The following is a 19,054-nucleotide window of genomic DNA, read 5'->3' as shown; positions in this document are numbered from 1 at the left end:
TTGAGTACAAAATTGTATTTTGAGCGCACAAGAACCATGCTTTTGAGCCCAGTCTGCCGCCCGACTCGGAGAAGAAGCCGCCGAACCAACGAGAAAGAATTCAAATAAATGACCAGTCGCCTCAGTGCAACATATGCAATAAGATTGTATTGTGGAAACTACTTACGTGATTAAAGACCTCAGAATTGATACATGGTGTAGAATGAAAAAATAAATTGTGACATGACATGCTAGCTCTGGTGTTAGCCGCTCAGCAAGTCACTGAAGTCACTATCAGGTCAGAAAAACAATAAAATGCCTTATGCTAATAATGAGCCCGCTAACAAGTTGAATTTAAGCTAAGACGGTAGGTTACTGAATTGATGCGGTTCCATATATTTTTTTCTTATTTTGATTTGGTAAAAAAAAAAAAATATATATATATATATATATATATATATATATATATACATATATATGTATATATATATATATATATATATATATATATATATACATAAATATATATATATATATATATATATATATATATATATATATATATATATATATATATATATGAAATGCTTTACTATTTTAATTGATTTTTCATCATAGCCCACAAAAGTCCATTTTAGAGTGAGACGGTTACATCTTGTCTGAGAACAACTAGAATGCACACAAGTGCATGTTTTTGTATTTTATTTTTGCGTGGTGATTATTTGAAGTCTCGTGTCAAATGTCTGATTGTTGCAAAATGATTTCCATAAATTTCAACGTTGTGGGACTTTAATCAATTTAGAATAGAGTTATCTTAAAACGACATAATAAAAGTTACTTCATCATTTGTTTTCTCAGTGTTATTCCACAGCCACTGAAGCACACTCACGACATGGAGAAGAAGAAAAAAAAGGATGGGAGGTGGGGGTGACGGGTGGGGGGCACATATGAGCGGGGGGGGCGGTGTTTATTGTCAAGTCCCTGCCAGCTGGGGCATATAAAAGCAAGAGGGGAGACGTGACTGAGTCTACAGTGGGTGACACTATGCACTGATGCTCGTCCACATGCATGCACACGCATCACTATCGGCCACCCAAGTGTCCCTGAAGCAGCCCTACAACACCGACAAAGTAACACAAGTGACCGGCACGATGGATGGACATCACAAAGACCGCAGAATGACTCACTTGTGGATATTGACTTTGTTGATATTAGTCTAACCTCTTCTTTTGCACTGGATAACTCTCCCCCGGAGCTGGAGCTCCTTCTGCGGGATTCTATTTATTTGCATTTCGGATCTCCCTCCCAGCGCTAGGATTTGTGGACTAAATACTTCTAAGGATACGCACATCAAGCTCTAAAGGATGGCCGTTTGGTTCACATCTACCCTCGCAATAGTTGTAACATGTTTTACTCAGGTACGGTGTGCGCTTTGTTCGAAAAAGGAGGTGGTTTGTGTGAAAACGTGCTTTTTTCTTGCTGAACTTTCGCCTCGTGTCTAGGTTCTGGGATCAGGTGTGTTCGAGATCGATCTGCATCACTTTGACAATTCCAAAGGTTCGCTGGCAAGTGGAAGGAGCTGCGGCGTGAGCGGCTGTAGGACTTTTTTCACGGTTTGCCTGAAGAATTTCCAAACGGTGGTGACTCCCGGAGGTTGTCTTTTTGCCAAGGCCAGTACACCTGTTTTGGGCACCGACTCGTTCAGCATGCAGCCGGACTCCAGGCTGCGGTTGCCCCTTAACTTCACCTGGCCGGTAAGGAATGTAAACTTAATTGCGATTATCAGACAATATTCATTTTAAGAAGTATTAGTAGTATTTTATAGTCAGTCTATACATTTTATCATATTACTTAGCCTTACTATCCCTCGTGCTTTTAATAATTTCTATACATTGTATCTAAATATTTATGGAGATGATTTCTTTCCAAACTATTTACATTTATTTGTAGTCTTTGTCTATCTACAGCTACAGTTATTCTTGATCTACAGTATCTACATTTATTTTTTTATCTTTAGGTATCTACTTCAATTTTTATATTTATTCATCTATTGTTCTACAGCTATTATTATATTTTTCCAGGTCTATATATTTATGTCCATTCGTCCCTCTCGCTCTATATAGACATTTATGTATTTCCTTAAAGTTTTTTTTCTACGATAGATAGCCAGACTGCAGTGTGAGTTTAGATTCCAGGTGCAACTGTAAAAAATGCAACGTTTTTGCTGAGATATATTCTCCAATTTGTCCTTCCCCAGGGTGCCTTCTCTCTCATTATTGAAGCTTGGCATTCGTTTGCGGAGGAGCCTGGAGGTAAATGAAATAAATATATAAATCGTACAATAATTTGGGAAAAGAAAAAAAAAGATCGTTTATAACCACTAGAGGGAGACATCTGCAAAAACACCACTCGTTGGCCTATTACATCATACCTATTTCCCCAAAATTCAATAAGCAGTCTTCAGACGGAAGGTCACGTGACAATAAATCCATCTGGCATTGTCCGAGCCCTTGGACTTGTGTCCACTAGGATGTCTTGTGACTCACGCCGCAAGCAAAACTCTCCCAACACAATCGCAACTTCCTTTGATTTATTTTGGCCCTGCGTGGGAAAGTGCACCGTGTTAAGTGAGCACATGAAGTCTTGCCAAAAAAGTATCCACACCCTTTCACATAGTCGCCACAATGATCATATTGATCATGAACAATGTATTAAATCAGCCACAAGCCAAATATGAACAAGTCTGGCGCACTACAACCATGAGGGGGCGCTCAAGAGCAAATAACAGACGAAAAGCTTGGAATTGTTTTTTTTTACTCTTTTGTAGTTTTTGGGAATAACAGAGTAACAGCAAAAGGTGAAATGTTTCAAGTAAAAAAAAATCACGTCAATCAAGTTTTATGACCTAATTATTTAACATTGTATATGTGTAGATAGATAGATAGACAGACATGGATTTTTGTGCAATTTAAGTAAATTTTACATACCCGAATTATCTTATTTGTTATCACATTTAATGCTTTTCTTCCTGGAGCCATTTTCTTAGACCCAGCTCACTTAGTTAATCAGGAAATTAAATACAATCCATAAAATACGTTAAAACATGAAATGCCTTCTTTTCCAATGAATGAAAACATCTTATCAACAGATAGCAAGAAAATATCAGAATGTACAGTTTAAAATACGGTTAGGGTTCACTTGTATTTAACTTTTAATAACCATACATTTGCATTTAATAATTAATGAAGGTACTTTTTTTTAACTCATGTCCAGTGCATTTAATTGAATTTTTTGAGTACATATTTTTCAGTTGTTGTTTTATGTTTATGTCTAAACTGTATAATATTGTAATGTCTATTTTTGGGGTTAAAAAAACGTTTTTGATGTCTGTGTTTTAATGTTTGGTCATTGTTGGGATATGAAAATATATATATAATATTAATAATAATGTAATACTCGTTAGATCCTCAAACTCCTGTATTCTTTCCTCTAGACACCACCAACCCTGAATTGTTGATTGGCTCTTTTGCCATCCAAAGACAGTTGGGAATAGGGAATGAGTGGTCACAGGATGTGCAGAGCGGGACGCAGACGGAGCTAAGGTACTCATACCGCTTCATCTGCAATGACAATTACTACGGGGACACTTGTTCCAAAATATGCGCTGCCAGAGACGACCTTTTTGGCCACTACACCTGCAAGCCTGACGGGCAAATAGCGTGTCTGCCAGGATGGAAGGGACAATACTGCCAAGAACGTAAGCACGAGTAAAGACACCATATGGGCACTTTTTCTTTGTTTGTCTTAAAAAGGCACAAGTCAGTTGTTTGCTTGCTCGGTCGGCTTTGTAGTAGTAGACATTCAGTTTGTGCAGTTTGCTCTGCGTTTGACTTTGTTTTTGCCTATTTATTTTTTAATGATTTGCGTTTTATCAATTGGAGTCAGCAATTTTTAAATTAACACTCAAATAGAAAGTGTGATGTCTTTATAACCCTTAATTTTGGTTCCATTTTTATTTTTAAAAAAAAACATGAGCTATCTTTCAACATTGTCACCATTTCTCAGAACCAAGTTTAGTTCTATTTTCAGAATATGCGGCGGGCTGCAAATGTCACCCGAGCCTTACTTTGGCCACCGCTAAATTAGACGTATGCTGTATTTGCAAGGCCAGTGGTAGTTAAGGTGACAATGTGACGAATTGGCGCACTTTCTCTCAGTGTTTAATCCAGTGAGGTGCTCTGTGAGCAGCACACGCCGGGTTAATCGCGGCATTATAGGCCGCCACGCGCCACTAAATTGCGGCCTCTATTGTTGCGGTGGTACAGGGCAGCAGCTGCAAACGGGGCTCGAACTGCCCACCGACAACAATGGGGCAGCTGTCATGCTTTTTTTTTTTTTTTTTTTGATGCTTTAAGAACCAGCATCTGCTCTGCACCAAAGCAAGCAGCCATTTAACAGCATGCAAAATCAATGTCACATGCAGAACACATTGGGCAAATTGTGCCTTTCCATTCAAACACCAGGAAGCAACTTTGACTAAGAAGACCCTATACAAGCAAAAGGTTAAGCTTTAACATCCTTCTATTCTATATTTTTTTTACAGCGATTTGTCTGGAAGGATGCAATGAAAATAATGGAAACTGCACAATACCTGGAGAATGCAAGTGAGTATTTTATTGCTCCTTATGTTTCACACAGAAACTGAAAGTAATTATTTGATATTTAGAGTAGAATAGAATTTTATTGTCACTGTCACAAGAACAATAAAATCTGTTTTGCATCTCACAGTTTGCAGCATTGAGTTTAAAGGAATAAAAGTTCACAACGATCAAAAAGACACTTGTTTGTAGAATATGAAGTTATTCTCATTTTGTAGAATGTCTATATTATGATATGGTAGTAGATTATTTACATTCAGGTATCGCTCCCATTTTTTTTGGGGGGGGGGTCAGACAATATTGCAGAATTTTGTTTATTATATTGCATGTATGTGTGAAGAGGGGGGTGTAGTCATTAGTTCTTACTGTGTGTGTTTTTGGGTCGCATTTCCCAACTTGTTTTTAAGCTTCATGGTTCTGGACTTAAATGTCCTGTGGCCTTTTCCGGAGGGGAGGAGATGGAAGAGAAGCGAGTGTAGATATAATTGGTGAACTGTCACATCATAAAGCTTTGATGAACTAAACAGCTCATTTTATTAAGTCTTTCGTTCTTTCAAACGACTAAAGAAATAAATTGTGCGACATTAACGTTAAAATGTGACATTCTTGACGCACTTTAGTTTAATCACAGTTTTTTGGGCTGAAGTCTTGCATGATTTCACACATGATGATGCTTTTGAGTTTTTTTTTTTTCAAAGCATCAACTTTGGTCACATTTGTTTTGTTAGTGCTTTCAAGTGATTAATATTTTTTAACTAATTAATCCCAAAAAAATCCATGATTAATCACGATTAGTCACATTTTCCAACTACTATTTTTTGCGAAGCTTGTAACAAATACGATCTAAATGGAGACATCTTTATGGCCATTTTTCTTCTTCGAAACATTTCTCAAACCTCCAAACAAAGCTCCAGTTTTTGGTTTGCAAGGGCCAGTGGTAACTTGAACACAGTGTTTTGTTCTGAGACTTGCTAAAGATGTACAGCTAATATGGCGCAATATTTGCAAAGCATGCAAATTAAGTAAATCAAACTGAGTTAATTGATTTCAAATATTTAACCAAGTTGAAAAATTTGGGATTAATCACCTGAGTTAACGCTTTAATTTTGACAGCCCTAATATATATATATATATATATATATATATATATATATATAAATAACCATAATATTTCATCTATAGTATAGATGGTATAGATTCTATACCATCACCTTGATGGCAATAATAATCACATTGAAAGGTGTTATTCTGCATGAGATTTAAATGAAAAAAAAGTTGAAACGCTGTAGGTAATGGTTGTGATATTGTTTTTCCCTCGTACATCTCTGTTGTGAGTGCTGGGCCACTAATAATAGTGGCGTTTTACTTGTCTTTGTTTTAGATGCAGAGAAGGCTGGCAGGGTGTCTTTTGTGATGTGTGTAAACTGCATCCATCATGTAAACATGGTACCTGCACAGAGCCGTGGGAGTGCGCCTGCAAGGAAGGCTGGGGGGGTATACTCTGTGACCAAGGTGGGTTGACTTTTCTTTCAGGGAAGCAACATCAGCCCAGGACAAGCGGCGGGAATAGCCACAGTATAACGGAACATTCTCTTCTCCAGACCTGAACTACTGCACCCACCACAAGCCGTGCGCCAACGGGGCCACGTGCATGAACACGGGCCAGGGCAGCTACACCTGCGCCTGCCTGCCGGGCTTCACCGGGGTCAACTGTGACTCGGAGGTCAGGGAGTGTGACAGACGGCCCTGTCGCAACGGAGGCAACTGCTTAGTGAGTGCGGAAGTCCCTCGCTCTCCTTTCCCACAACACAGACTTTCCTGTTTTTGTTGTTGCCTTTGCCTATCTGCGAGTCCAGGAGGATGCCATTGATTGTCAAGTCCTGGATGACCCAGTTCCCAGTTTACAGTGTACTGTAAATAGGATGAAAACTAAAGGATAGAGGGGGGCTAGTTCGGGGGCCATTTGCAAACAGGACATGAAAAGAAAACATCTGACGCTGAGCTTTTTGATATCGTTCTTTGCTTTCAGGAGACGGAGAGTGGACACAGGTGTGAATGTCTGCTGGGCTTCACCGGGCCGCGCTGTGAACAACGGACGCTGACGTGCAAGGACACGCCCTGCTTGCTTGGCGGCAAGTGTAAAGAGAGAGAGAACGGTCATAGTTACGTGTGTGAGTGTCCAGCAGGCTACACTGGACTCAACTGTGAGAAGAAAGTGGATAAATGCACCTCTCTGCGATGCACCAATGGTAAGGCTTCACCACGCCCTTCACTTTTCCAGGTGGCGGGTCTCCATTAGCAGCATTGGCACTGATGGGGGGGTACATCCCGCCATGATTCTGTCTTCGAAGGCAGAACAAAAAGGCGGGATGGTGCTTGTCTAAAAGGGAATGCCTTAAAGGCGGGACAGGGGTGTGAAGTGTGACACTTGACACTCTCCTTCAGCTCTTTTGTGCTGAAAGTGATTCACTGTCTGACGCGCCAGATGCTGATCTAATTACTGGGTACTGTACGTTGCGGTGCCACATTTTTTAAGCGGTTGAAGAACACTGTGATCTAATTATCCCTTATTTACTAAACCATTTGAAGTGCCGTATACCACAACATTTTACACTTTTACAAGATTTTAATTTTTTTTTTAACCTACAACAACCGAATGATTGTGGTGATTCTGCTTATTCTGATTCTGCCGTATTTCGTCCATCCATCAAAGGCAGGCTTGGGCAACTGGCATGTGGCCGCCGACCACGCTCTGAGTGGCCCCTTGAGGGGCGTAAAAACCTATTTTTCATGAAAAGATTTTTCGAGGGTAGAATATTTTGATCCCCGTCAATTATATATGGATTTCTTCCATTCATGGGTTGTTTGGTCACTGTGCAGTTTTAAGTTGTAATATCACCATTCACCACTAGATGGCAGGCATGGCTCAGTTGCACTTGCACTGGGTCTTATACTGCCCTATACAACAAACTCCAAGAGGAAGTTTGAAATGATGGAATTGCAAGTGTTATTGGAAGAGACAAACAAACATATAACCGAGTAACAAAATGAATCGATTGCACCTGAGGAGCACAATTTTTGTTGAGTTAGGTCTGACAGCTTTTTTTTTAACAAATTTGTGGATGTGGAATCCAAAAACGATCTAGTTTTATTTTTGGGATCGCGTCAAGTTTTGCACTGTAGTATAGAATAGTTATAAGCTTTGAAAAAACAAGACAAAAATAACAACATAAAACAAAATAGAAATTGCAATGGTATGTTGATGGTTATGGGGTTAAGAGAAAAGACCGCATTCACCTCTTAATTCCTAACATGCTTGCTTTCTGTTTGCAGATTTTAGTACTAAATTATTGGGAGCTGCACACACCTCTCACCGCACTGTTTCAATTGTGACTTCACAAACAAACGTAGCTGTAGATGAGTCCAATCGTAATCAGCTCTTTCTACAGTCATACTACAGCGAATCAGTATAATTTTGCTTATCTTGAGTGTACGGTGTGGAGGAAAAAAATTAACGTGCTAGAAATAAACTAGCTGCAACTGTGGAATTAGCATGCCAATTATAGCTTTAATCAGCATACAAATCTAATAAAAAACATTTTTCAAATGTTCTCATGTGTAATTTTGGGGAAGGCAACAACCGCATAAAAGCCCCATTTTCATTCATTTAACAAGTACACAGCAATCGGTGGTATGGGGGCCATCCTGCGAAACATGCTTTTAAAACTTCAGATAGCACACTGAAACGGCACTCGGAGGGCCCAGCACCAACTGTCACAAAGTAATGAAATGATTAATGAAAGTAGTTTCATCATACTGTAGGTAACTTGGCATGACACCTTCTTGTGACTGACTCTAACACTCATTAATGTTCTTTGTCTATTAGGAGGCCATTGCACGATGAACGGAAACCTGCGCATGTGCAGCTGCCGCGCAGGCTTCACAGGCCTCCGCTGCGAGATCAACGTCAACGAGTGCGCCACGAATCCCTGCGCCAACGGCTCCACCTGCCTGGACCGCATCAATGACTACACCTGCATGTGCCTGCCCGGCTACACTGGACGCCACTGCGACAGGCCCACTGACCGCTGCGCCTCTTGGACCTGCCTCAATGGCGGCACCTGCGTCATCGGCACCAAAGGCCAGCCTTCCTGCCTCTGCCCCGCCCATTACAGCGGGCCCCAGTGCCAGTCCACGCATGTGCCTTCATCCAACAGTCCGAATACGGGCTGGGAGTCCAGTGAGAAACTCAACTTGGTGGCTGTCAGCTCGGGCGTCGGCCTGGTGGCGGCTCTGTTGCTCTCCTGCATGTTCTTTGTTGTCATGAAGCAAATGAAGAAGCAGAGAAGCAAACAGCAGGCCTCCGAGACCATGAATAACCTTTCCAAGGCGGATTTCCAGAAAGACAACCTTATATCCACACTAGAGCTCAAAAATACCAACAAGAAGATGGATTTGGAGGTGGATTGCTCTAGCGAGAAGTCCAACCACAAACATATCAATCACTTCCACATGGACTATAAAACCTCCACGGGGTACAAAGACGAACAATGCCTCCTAGACAAAGATGGAAACTGTGAAAAGATGATAGAAGATAAAAAGCATCTGAGTAGAATGTACAGGTAGGTGTACCACACACGTGAATACGGCTATACTTTGACTTAAGAAGCCTTGTCAGATATGGATATTTTGAGGCTGTTGCCAAATCCGTATTTGGCTGAATAAAATTCAATTAACCGATTAATGAGACGATTATTTAAAAAAAAAAAAAAAAAAAAAGTATTATGATTGTTTTTTTGGGTGCCGTGATGCTTATAAATATTAAAGACATGAATTACAGGTTGAACATTTGCGTATTTTACAGTCTTTTGTCCTGAAGTGTTTTACAACAGAGAGAAAATTGTCAGATTTTATTATTTTTTTTCTCGGAATTGAATCACTCCACTATAGAGTCGATCCACACTATTCACAGGAAATAGGGCCAGGCCGGCCCGCAAATAGCAAATGCTTGCGTTGGGGGGGGGTAAAAATAAATAAAAGAGCTAATGTCTGCCAATTAAATCAGGAAGCCAATTATTGCAATTCCCATCATTTTAATTTGCAATCAAGTTATGAGTTTGGTCGCGGAACGAAACTCGTAGGTCAAGGTACCTCTGTCGTTAAGGGCAACATGACCAATAACCACCATGTTTTGTCTTTGCAGTGAAAGGCCAGAATGCAGAATATCAACAATATGTTCCTCCAGGGAGTCCATTTACCAGTCGGTCTTTGTGATAACCGAAGAGAAACAGGAATGCATCATTGCAACTGAGGTACGTTTTCCATGTTTACTGAATTAACATTTCAACCCAAAAGACTTTAGTGCTAAAAGATTCTGGTGGATCGTGCCAGTATTCATCATGGTAGTGGAGAGGGTCACATGGAAGGCCCTTATTCCTTTCACTGAATTTTTGCAGAGATGCCAATCCACCAGATGTCCCAGACGTGCAAGCTTATCGTCTATTATTATATTATCATAACTGTTATCTGATTTAGTTTGGTAGAATTTTGCAAAATTGTCGCAGTGAAAGAAGACTACAAGTCAAAGTGTTTTGTAAATTAACAGCTCTAATTTAAATTGAAAAATAAACTGTCTTTATTTTAGTGCACGCATGGGCAAACTACGGCCCGAGGGCCACATGCGGGCCGTTAAACTTTTTAATCCGGCCCGCTGAACTTGAAAAAAATTAAATGAATTAACCTTGTTAATGTTTTATTTTCTAAATAATGTGGTGTGTCAAAGACACATATTTTGTTGTCATCCTGTTGTTCATTTTCATTAAAAATGTTTTATTTTATTTTTTTTTGTCCGATGAGGTGAGGTTACCAAAACACTCCATCTATCTGCTCCTGGTCCAGCCCCTCTCTCAAATTTTAGAACCCATTGTGGCCCACCAACCAAAACGTTTGCCCAGCCCTATTTTAGAGTAACCAAACCTATAAACCAAAACATTTATTGATATGAAATCTGATGTTGTTGTTGTCGTTGCTATTCTGATTCACTTTTTATTACTTCTGTTTGTTAAAAAAAATACATAGGAACAAGCAAGGCCATTCAACTTTATTTTCAGTATATAGCACATTTCATAAACAAGGCAACTCAATGTGCTTCACACAACCAAAAGCTCTGGGCTCTAACCAAGTCCGCAGATGTTTATATTAAGTTTACATTTCCTTAATGCATTCAGGGCCCAAAATATTTGCTGATTTATGTAGCTTTCTCATTTTCAACAAAACCTTAAAATAAAAATAATCGTAGATTAAATCATTAAATAGATTTTTTTTTTTTCAAAATTATTCGGCCCTGTTTGGAATATTTGAAATTGTCGCTGTTTTTGGGACACCCACCCTCTATATTTATTTTTATTAATCCATTTTTTCACTGTCCATCCCAGTTGTGTCAATTAGCTCACTAACATCGTATCTTTCTCTTGTGTTTTTAGGTGTGATAAATGCATACATGGATTCATGACCACCATTTCTTGTGGACTGTTTACTAGCGTGGGGAGAGACTTGGATATATTTAAATGCAAAGTTGCTGCTCTTGAAAACTTGATAACTGGAAGGAGCCCGAGCTCTCTGCAAATGCAATAGCACTAAAGCTACTAAACTCTGGAAGAATGTAAAGACTTTGGGAGTGAACGTTGTGCTTCCGGATGTTTGCGATTTTTTTCCGACATCCGTGTTCATCAGAGACCATGAGGCCCGGAGGGGCATACTGTACTTGCATGTTAACGAGGACACGAGGATTTCGTTGACGCGATCCCCGCTGGTTTATTGCGGCAATCAACATACGAAAGAATGTGCAACAAACCTCAAGGAAGAGGCATTTTACCATTTCTTTTATGGCCCCTGACGCAAACAAAAACCTGCACCTCCTGTCTTAAAGCCTACTGAAAACGGTTCATTTTTGGTGGTCAGGTCTGGAATGTCCAGTATGCAGCCTCAAGCGCTACGCCTTATATGTTTTTTAAGCAAAACATTGTGCCCCCAGCCTTATTTTATCTTGATTCCTTCGCACGCAAGGAAAAAAAACATGCAAAGCGACACGACGCTATGAGTGACATGCAGGGAAACTCATGATAAGGCCTTGATCATTTTTTAAATCTTATGCAAAAATCAAACTTAACACAAAGAAATAAGTGACTATTGTACCAAGAACGCCTTCAATGGAAATTACTGAACCAATAATGTTATTTTAGTGTTTAATTAGTTATTTAAGAATATGACGCACTGATCTTTTCTTCCTTTTTTTTTTATAAGATTATTTTGTACATAGTGTATATTTATATGTTAAGATTAGAGGTATGTTTGTAAGGTGATGCACCAACTGTGTGAATTTTTATTTTGAAAGTGATTTTGATGTTTAATTATTATTATTGTTTGGTTGTTATTATATAGATATATAAGGACAGAAACCCTTACTACATATCTGGTACACTGTTTATTTGTTGGTCTTCAGTGGTGGAGTGAAGAAGTGATCAAATAGAGGTTTGTGATTTCAAGTCATCTAGAGTCTATTTGGTAGCATTTTATGGGTTCCATGTCTGTGTTTAATGACATCATTGTGAGTGTGATGTGAAATCAGTGTGCTAGCAATCATCGTCGGGTTGGACTCCTCTGTAATTGGCAGCAATGTAAAAATCTACTCAATCAAGTATAAATATAAATATATAGAAAGAGATATATACATTTTTTTAAAAATCTGTATGCATAAATAAATAATCATTGTGGTCTTTTCACTCCTTTCAAGTGATGTTTGTGTCTATTTGCAATTCACTTGAGGAACTGCTGGGGGGGGTGTTGAAAACAATTCCCGGAAAAAATCGAAAAAAACCCCCCAAAAGTCAATTATCTGGCTTGGCACCCGGAGGGTCCCAAGCATATTTCGGGGGGCTTGCAGTGACCCTCCCCCCAGTCGTTCCGCCAGTGGCTGGAGAGGGACCCGTGGGGCGGAGGAGCTGTCTGCCTCAATGGCAATTAAAAACTAATTCAAATTAATAGTTTTTGTTCAAATGTTTTATTTTTTATATCAAAATGACATAAAACTGATTCTAATTAAAAATCCAAAACTGATGTAATCCTCTTTACATTTTACACTGCATACAAAAAGAATTGCAAGCATTTGCCCTCCTTTTTCCATGACGCTTATCTTAACGAAGAGTGCTGTCACTAAGATGTAGTCAACCTAGCAATTTTACACCTTGAGATTTAATACCAGAGTTGAAACTTGGGTTGGGTGGAAAAGAAATTCAATAAACTCACTTGTCTTGCAATTGAGTGATTGGAATGTGGGAGGAATAAAACCCACCTGAGGTCACTCAATAATGTCATCACTCACCACTCGAGGGCACTAGCTTTTACATGAGTTAAAGAAAAAAAGAAAAGAACTCTTGTAATCCAAAACTCCTCAAAGGTCATGACATCATTGAGAAGCAAAGGACATTTCAGATGCTGCAGAAATGATTGTTCTGCACCTGATATATATATATATATATATATATATTATTTTTTTTTCATATTTTATGTTTCATTCTTGATAATACAAGCTTGAAGTAAATGCACCATTCAATGACAATAATGACTTCCTATCCTGTCCTAAAAGTTGCTAAAAAAGACACAAACAAAGTCATAAACGAACAAACAAACAGTGGCTTTTGATTTCATGTTTCGTATGAGAGTAAGAGTCGTATTTCGTTTTATTTTGAGTGCGAATTGAAGGGAAACAGCATCAGCTCTTTTCCACGTGGTTATGATTATCCCAAACCCCGCCCCCGTCGCACTGCCATTGGTCGGCGAAACCTTGCTGTGGCGTCACATGAACAACAAATACACGTGTTCGCCCAGACTTAGACAGTGCTCGTTAAACGCCTCCGCAGGGGAATTTGGAAGATCTTCTAAGCGTCTCCGACTTGTAGTTTATATTCGCATAATGTTGCTTTAGAGAAAAAAATCGATTTTTAAAGTACTTTGGGAGATTAAAAAAAAACGTGTTTGTTTGAGTGTGAAAAACTAAGCTGCTAGTTGTAATGAAACCTCAAGACGTCTTCAAATGGAAGGGAAGCCTGTGGGTTTTTGGTTATGGATCCTTAGTGTGGAAGCCCGATTTTGTCTACCAGAGGAGCGAGATAGGCTACATCAAGGGCTACAAACGGCGTTTCTGGCACGGAGATGACTTTTATCGAGGAGACAAGGAGAATGTGAGACACCCATTTTTGTCGACTTACTTTTAAAATTGTTGCTACATAATGTGTACTAAGCCCAAATATGTTCTATATCTCCACAGCCAGGAAGAGTGGTGACACTGGTGGAGGACCAGGAGGTAAATGCCTTCATTCATAGAGACATTGGATATCTAACATAGAACTGTAAATGTATATATACTAAAAATAGCATGCACTATAACATGCCACATTCCCATTTTGCTTTCGACACGTGTCAGCCACCTCGATGATCCCACTCGTGTGCTGTATACAACAAAGTGGCGACGTGAAAATTATAGCACAAGTATAATAGTTTCATACTACACCATTCGAATTGAGCTATACTTGTCATGACGCAGCCGTGCCTTTTTTTTTTTTTAAATATCCTCACCACTAGAGCAGCAGTTATGTTGAAATTGTGAAATCAGGTGTCATGTTGTTGCATGCAAAGTCAAAGACTATGTTTGAGTATGACGACACTGGAGTTGCAAGGATTTCTTATAGAAAGTGTGGAACAATAACGACAACAAATACATGTCAGTTTTCTCAACATTAAGAGCAGTTCGAATAAATTAAAGGGAACTGGTGTGTATTTAAATGAACATCTGACAAAAAAAAAATGCTGAAATTGCACGACAGGCAAGCAATCTAAGAAAACAAAAGATACAAGCGTTGTGGACAAGAAACTGCAACATCATGAAGATCATGATACAACTAATTAATACGGGGAAGCAAAAGTTGTGATGGTAAAAGGACCTCGAACAAAAATAAAATATGGATTCAATTACGAAGGATGACTGCTGTGGTGACAGGAAACCTAGAAATATTCTGCCTTTTGGTGAGCCACAGTTTTTTAAATATGGACTAGAAGAAGTCTGAAATATATATGAACAGTGGACGACTGGCTAGCACGTGGAGTTTGGTTTTATCCGGGTGCTCCGATTCCCTCCCACATTCCAAAGACATGCATACTAGGTTAATGGGACACCCTAAATTAGCCCAAGGTGTGATTGTGACCGCGAGTGGTTGTTCGTGTTTGATTGCCTTACAATTAGCTTGCATCCACTCCAGGGTGTAACCCGTTTACTGACTGAAGATGGCTGGGATAGGCTCTAGCTGCCCGCGCCCCTTGTGAGGAAACGCGGCTCAGATAATGGCGGGATGGATGGATATCTATTTTTTATATAATAAAAAATAATCCACTCTCTTAACCCAACAACAAAGGGTGCGACAACAAAATAACCAATTTTCTTTCCAGAGCAAAGGGCTCGCCTATATTAAAAGTACCATTCAAAGACAGCACAAAACTGCTGAACAGGAATCCTATAATAGGTGCAAGAACTAATTTTGTAAATGTTTTAAAAAAAAAAAATCGACTTTGATAGATTTTGATTGATTGGGTGTGATGCATTTCAAGGACGGTTTGATTTGGAAGCGGAACGAATTTGAGTCGGTTTGATTCAGCAATGTTTCAATTCGATTGGGTACAGCTCAGTTCGAGAGGAGATGATGTAATTAGTTTATTGTTGTCATTTTTCACCGGAAAATTACGAAAAATGTAAAAATGGGGCATGACATGCATGCATCAGATTATGGAGAACTATTTTCTTGAATAACAGAAAAAAAGCATTTTGCATTTACGATTTCTATTTCCGTTCCTATTTCAAATAAAGTTGCTATTTCAAATTGAAAGTTAGATTTTACTTTTTATTTTTTTTTATTCCTGTTACACCATCTTATATTAGTCATGGGGTGCATACATTTAAAAATTATACCATGTAATAAAAATTGCCTCCGTATTCAACAGCTGGTCGACTGCCATAAATCAATCATCGTGCCACTTTGCAAACATCTGGGGACGCTTTATTTGTTTTTAATAACGAAACTCAACAATTACATAACGGGACCGGCAATATTTTCCAGTTAATGATTACTTCCTGTCCACTTTTCTTCCTTGCAGGCTTGTACTTGGGGCTTGGCCTATGAAGTGTCAAATTCCCAGATAAAGGAGGCCTTTCAGTACCTCAACATGAGAGAAGTGGTTATGGGAGGATACGTCATAGAGATGGTCGAGTTCATCCCTTGCGAGAATAGCGAGGAAACCGTCCTTGCCCTCGTCTACATCGCCACGTCCGATAGCCCCACTTACCTGGGCCCTGCTTCGGAGCAGGAGATTGCCAACCAGATCGCCGTCTGCAGGGGAAAGGCGGGCGACAACATTGAATATCTGCTCCGGCTTGCCGACTTCATGCGACGCTCCTGCCCGGAGGTGGAGGACGAGCACCTCTTCTCCATCGAGGCCGCCGTTTTGAACCTTTATCAAGACTGTGACAACTCCCTCTTTGTGAGAGCTGCCTAAAAGACTCAAAGCACTTTATATTATCATGCATTTAAATGTCACATGAATTGAATGTAGCAGATGCTATAACCTGAAATATAAGCACCTCATTTTTATATTTTACTTTTGTTTCATGGATGTCATGCATTTTTTTTAACTTGACTAAATGCTTTTACATTTATTGTTTACTGTATACAATCATTATTTTAATATTAAACATACGTTAAATGAAAGGTGCTGCATGGAATTCTTTCTATGTTTCTGCCTGAGCTCATGCTCAGAAATCACGTGGCTCAGGAATGTCCAGCTGCAGCCTTCTAGGAAATGCTGACTTCATTTGAGCTGCTGGGCAGTACTGTATCAGCAGACTTAACTTGAAGGGAGACTCTCTGCATTTGGGATTTTGGACTACCTATTACAGTGTATGTTAATGGGGCAAGGATTAAACAAATATGGTAAGGAAAAAAATAAAAGCACACAAATGTTTTTAGAAACTTGCCTCACTCATTAATATCAGTCATTAATACGACAATTAACCGTATATATATATATATATATAAACCGTTATTGGGGACTTTTACAGGACCCTCGACTCCCGCGGGATTCCCGTATGATGGGAATCAATTTTAACCGTAATCAAGGGATTAGGCCATACATAAGGCCACTCACCCGATGTGAGGCGCACGCTCCTGGCTATTAACCCCAGGAAAGCTACTGGACCCAACGGAATACCAGGCAAGGTCCTCAGAGCATGTGCCCACCAACTGTCACATGTTTTCTGCAGGGTCTTCAACCGCTCCCTGGCTCAAGCAGTCATCCCCTCCTGCTTGAAAACCTCCACCATTATTCCTGTCCCCAAAAAGTCACCCGCCGTCCACCTGAATGACTACCGTCCTGTTGCTCTCACGCCAGTCATCATGAAGTGCTTCGAGAGGCTGGTTCTCCAGCACATCAGGGACTGCCTTCCTCCCACTCTGGACCCCTACCAGTTTGCATACCGGGCTAACAGATCCACTGAGGACGCCATCGACACTGCTCTGCATGTTGTACTGGGCCACCTGGAACAACAGCGGAGCTATGCAAGGATGCTCTTTGTGGACTACAGCTCGGCATTCAACACGATCATCCCAGACATCCTCGTCGCCAAACTGGACGTTCTCGGCCTCCCTGCCCTCACACGCATCTGGATTAAGGACTTTCTGACCAACAGACCCCAGACTGTGTGGCTCGGCCCCTACACGTCCTCCACCCGCACGCTGAGCACCGGTTCCCCTCAAGGATGCGTGCTGAGCCCTCTCCTGTACGCCCTCTACACCTACGACTGCAGCCCGGCCCACGGTGACAACACCATCGGCAAGTTTGCTGACGACACGACAGTGGTCGGTCTGATCTCGGAAGGTGACGAGACAGCCTACAGAGAGGAGGTCCAGAGACTGACGGCTTGGTGTGAGGACAACAGACTGCAACTCAACATTGCAAAAAGAAAGGAGATCGTCATCGACTTCAGGAGGAACAAGACGGTGCCGCCCCCCCTCTGCATCGAAGGCATGTGTGTGGAGAGGGTCCACAGGTTCAAGTTCTTGGGAGTACAGATCTCCGATGACCTTTCTTGGACACACAACACCACAGCAGTGGTAAAGAAGGTCCACCAGCGTCTGCACTTCCTGAGAGTCCTCAGGAAATTCAACCTGGACAGGAAGCTGCTGCTGGCCTTCTACCATTCGTCCATCGAGAGCCTGTTGACGTACTGTGTCTCCACCTGGTACAGCGGCTGCACTGAGGCAGACAGAGTGAGGCTCCAGTGGACGGTCAAAACAGCGCAAAGGATTATTGGCTGTCCTCTCCCCTCACTGTCGGACATCTACACCGCCCGGTGCTTTATATATACACACACATATATATATATATAAATTTGTGTTTGTTATAATTTGTTTACAACAGGTGAAATAATTTACAAACATCATTCTATTATTTTTTTCACCGCCTTTTATGGTGTGAGGTGAGGCTGGTAGACTCTCTTATTCGAATGAATCGCGTGACTCGTGTTGGTGGTTCTTTTTGAAATTCCCTCCTATTCATACTCGTTTGCTTCAATAGGTTCAATGTGCAAAGAAAAAAAACAAACAACTGAGTTATCTGCTGCCAAGAGGCGTATACATTCTTTTGGGACACCGTATATACGTGTACGTACACACTACACAACCACATCGTTGTTTTACACGCAAAGCATTACCTTATTAAACAGAGGCTTTTTTTATTATTAAACTAACAGACTTTCTGACTGGAGACTCACCGCATCTGAATTTTTCCTTCTATAATAAGTCCACACTAAAGGCATAAATAAAGTTTATATTCCCTTTAAATGAGCTGTCGTAAAAAAAAACAAGAGTACGAAAAAAACAGAGGTTTGGAGACTTCTGCTTGTACAGTTTGTGCTAAGCGGAAGAGTGGGTGGGAGCACAACTAATGTTAGTCCCCCTGCATGGACTTTACTCACAAGGTCGTAACTTGAAAAAAAAAGTTGCACCTGTAGATAAAGAAGCCTGCAGCATACAGCAAAAACAAAATTTCTGTGGCACACCACTTTGTTTATTGTGTAGCAAATCCAAGTATGCCAGAGGTCGGTTATGCAATACACATATTTCATTAACTGTTGAGAACGAATGAGAACAATTCTTGCTCTATGTGGATCTTTTTAATCTAACTAAAAGAATCTCCTTGTCTTCACAACCAGCACCGGTGCAAACAACAACACATGCATTTCAGATGACTCAGAGAATTACCCTACATTCTAAATTATTTTGTTTCTACTTCTGCCGTTATCAACAAATGTACTT

At 40.3% G+C, this 19,054-nt stretch overlaps 2 protein-coding genes across 2 annotated transcripts; both read left to right on the top strand.

Moving 5' to 3' along the window:
* The first annotated feature begins 1,019 nt into the window (after nucleotides 1-1,019).
* LOC148343104 (delta-like protein 4) lies at nucleotides 1,020-12,418 on the top strand. The gene is made up of 11 exons (XM_088315448.1): nucleotides 1,020-1,397; nucleotides 1,482-1,733; nucleotides 2,237-2,291; nucleotides 3,473-3,736; nucleotides 4,583-4,643; nucleotides 6,019-6,149; nucleotides 6,239-6,408; nucleotides 6,667-6,886; nucleotides 8,524-9,259; nucleotides 9,841-9,949; nucleotides 11,120-12,418. Exons 1-11 carry the CDS (start codon nucleotides 1,344-1,346, stop codon nucleotides 11,123-11,125), a joined length of 2,058 nt encoding a protein of 685 aa, XP_088171574.1. The 5' UTR covers nucleotides 1,020-1,343; the 3' UTR covers nucleotides 11,126-12,418.
* A 1,098-nt stretch (nucleotides 12,419-13,516) lies between these two features.
* On the top strand, nucleotides 13,517-16,450 carry LOC148343103 (glutathione-specific gamma-glutamylcyclotransferase 1-like). The gene is made up of 3 exons (XM_088303905.1): nucleotides 13,517-13,876; nucleotides 13,963-13,998; nucleotides 15,840-16,450. Exons 1-3 carry the CDS (start codon nucleotides 13,706-13,708, stop codon nucleotides 16,236-16,238), a joined length of 606 nt encoding a protein of 201 aa, XP_088160031.1. The 5' UTR covers nucleotides 13,517-13,705; the 3' UTR covers nucleotides 16,239-16,450.
* The last annotated feature ends 2,604 nt before the right edge of the window (nucleotides 16,451-19,054 follow it).

Source organism: Idiotropiscis lumnitzeri, chromosome 1, assembly GCF_059441095.1.
Source record: "Idiotropiscis lumnitzeri isolate Australia: NSW breed Sydney's pygmy pipehorse chromosome 1, RoL_Ilum_1.0, whole genome shotgun sequence".
Classification (NCBI taxonomy): Eukaryota; Metazoa; Chordata; class Actinopteri; order Syngnathiformes; family Syngnathidae; genus Idiotropiscis; species Idiotropiscis lumnitzeri.
The sequence above is the reverse complement of the archived record's forward strand: the minus strand, read 5'-3'. Positions and strand labels throughout refer to the sequence as shown.

Bases quoted from the DNA above. Each gene is read 5' to 3' on its own strand.
- LOC148343104 (XM_088315448.1), top strand. From the start codon at position 1,344: ATGGCCGTTTGGTTCACATCTACCCTCGCAATAGTTGTAACATGTTTT. The intron at 1,398-1,481 runs GTACGGTGTGCG...CCTCGTGTCTAG, and splicing joins TTGTAACATGTTTTACTCAG to GTTCTGGGATCAGGTGTGTT. The intron at 9,260-9,840 runs GTAGGTGTACCA...TTGTCTTTGCAG, and splicing joins CATCTGAGTAGAATGTACAG to TGAAAGGCCAGAATGCAGAA.
- LOC148343103 (XM_088303905.1), top strand. From the start codon at position 13,706: ATGAAACCTCAAGACGTCTTCAAATGGAAGGGAAGCCTGTGGGTTTTT. The intron at 13,877-13,962 runs GTGAGACACCCA...ATATCTCCACAG, and splicing joins ATCGAGGAGACAAGGAGAAT to CCAGGAAGAGTGGTGACACT. The intron at 13,999-15,839 runs GTAAATGCCTTC...TCTTCCTTGCAG, and splicing joins CACTGGTGGAGGACCAGGAG to GCTTGTACTTGGGGCTTGGC.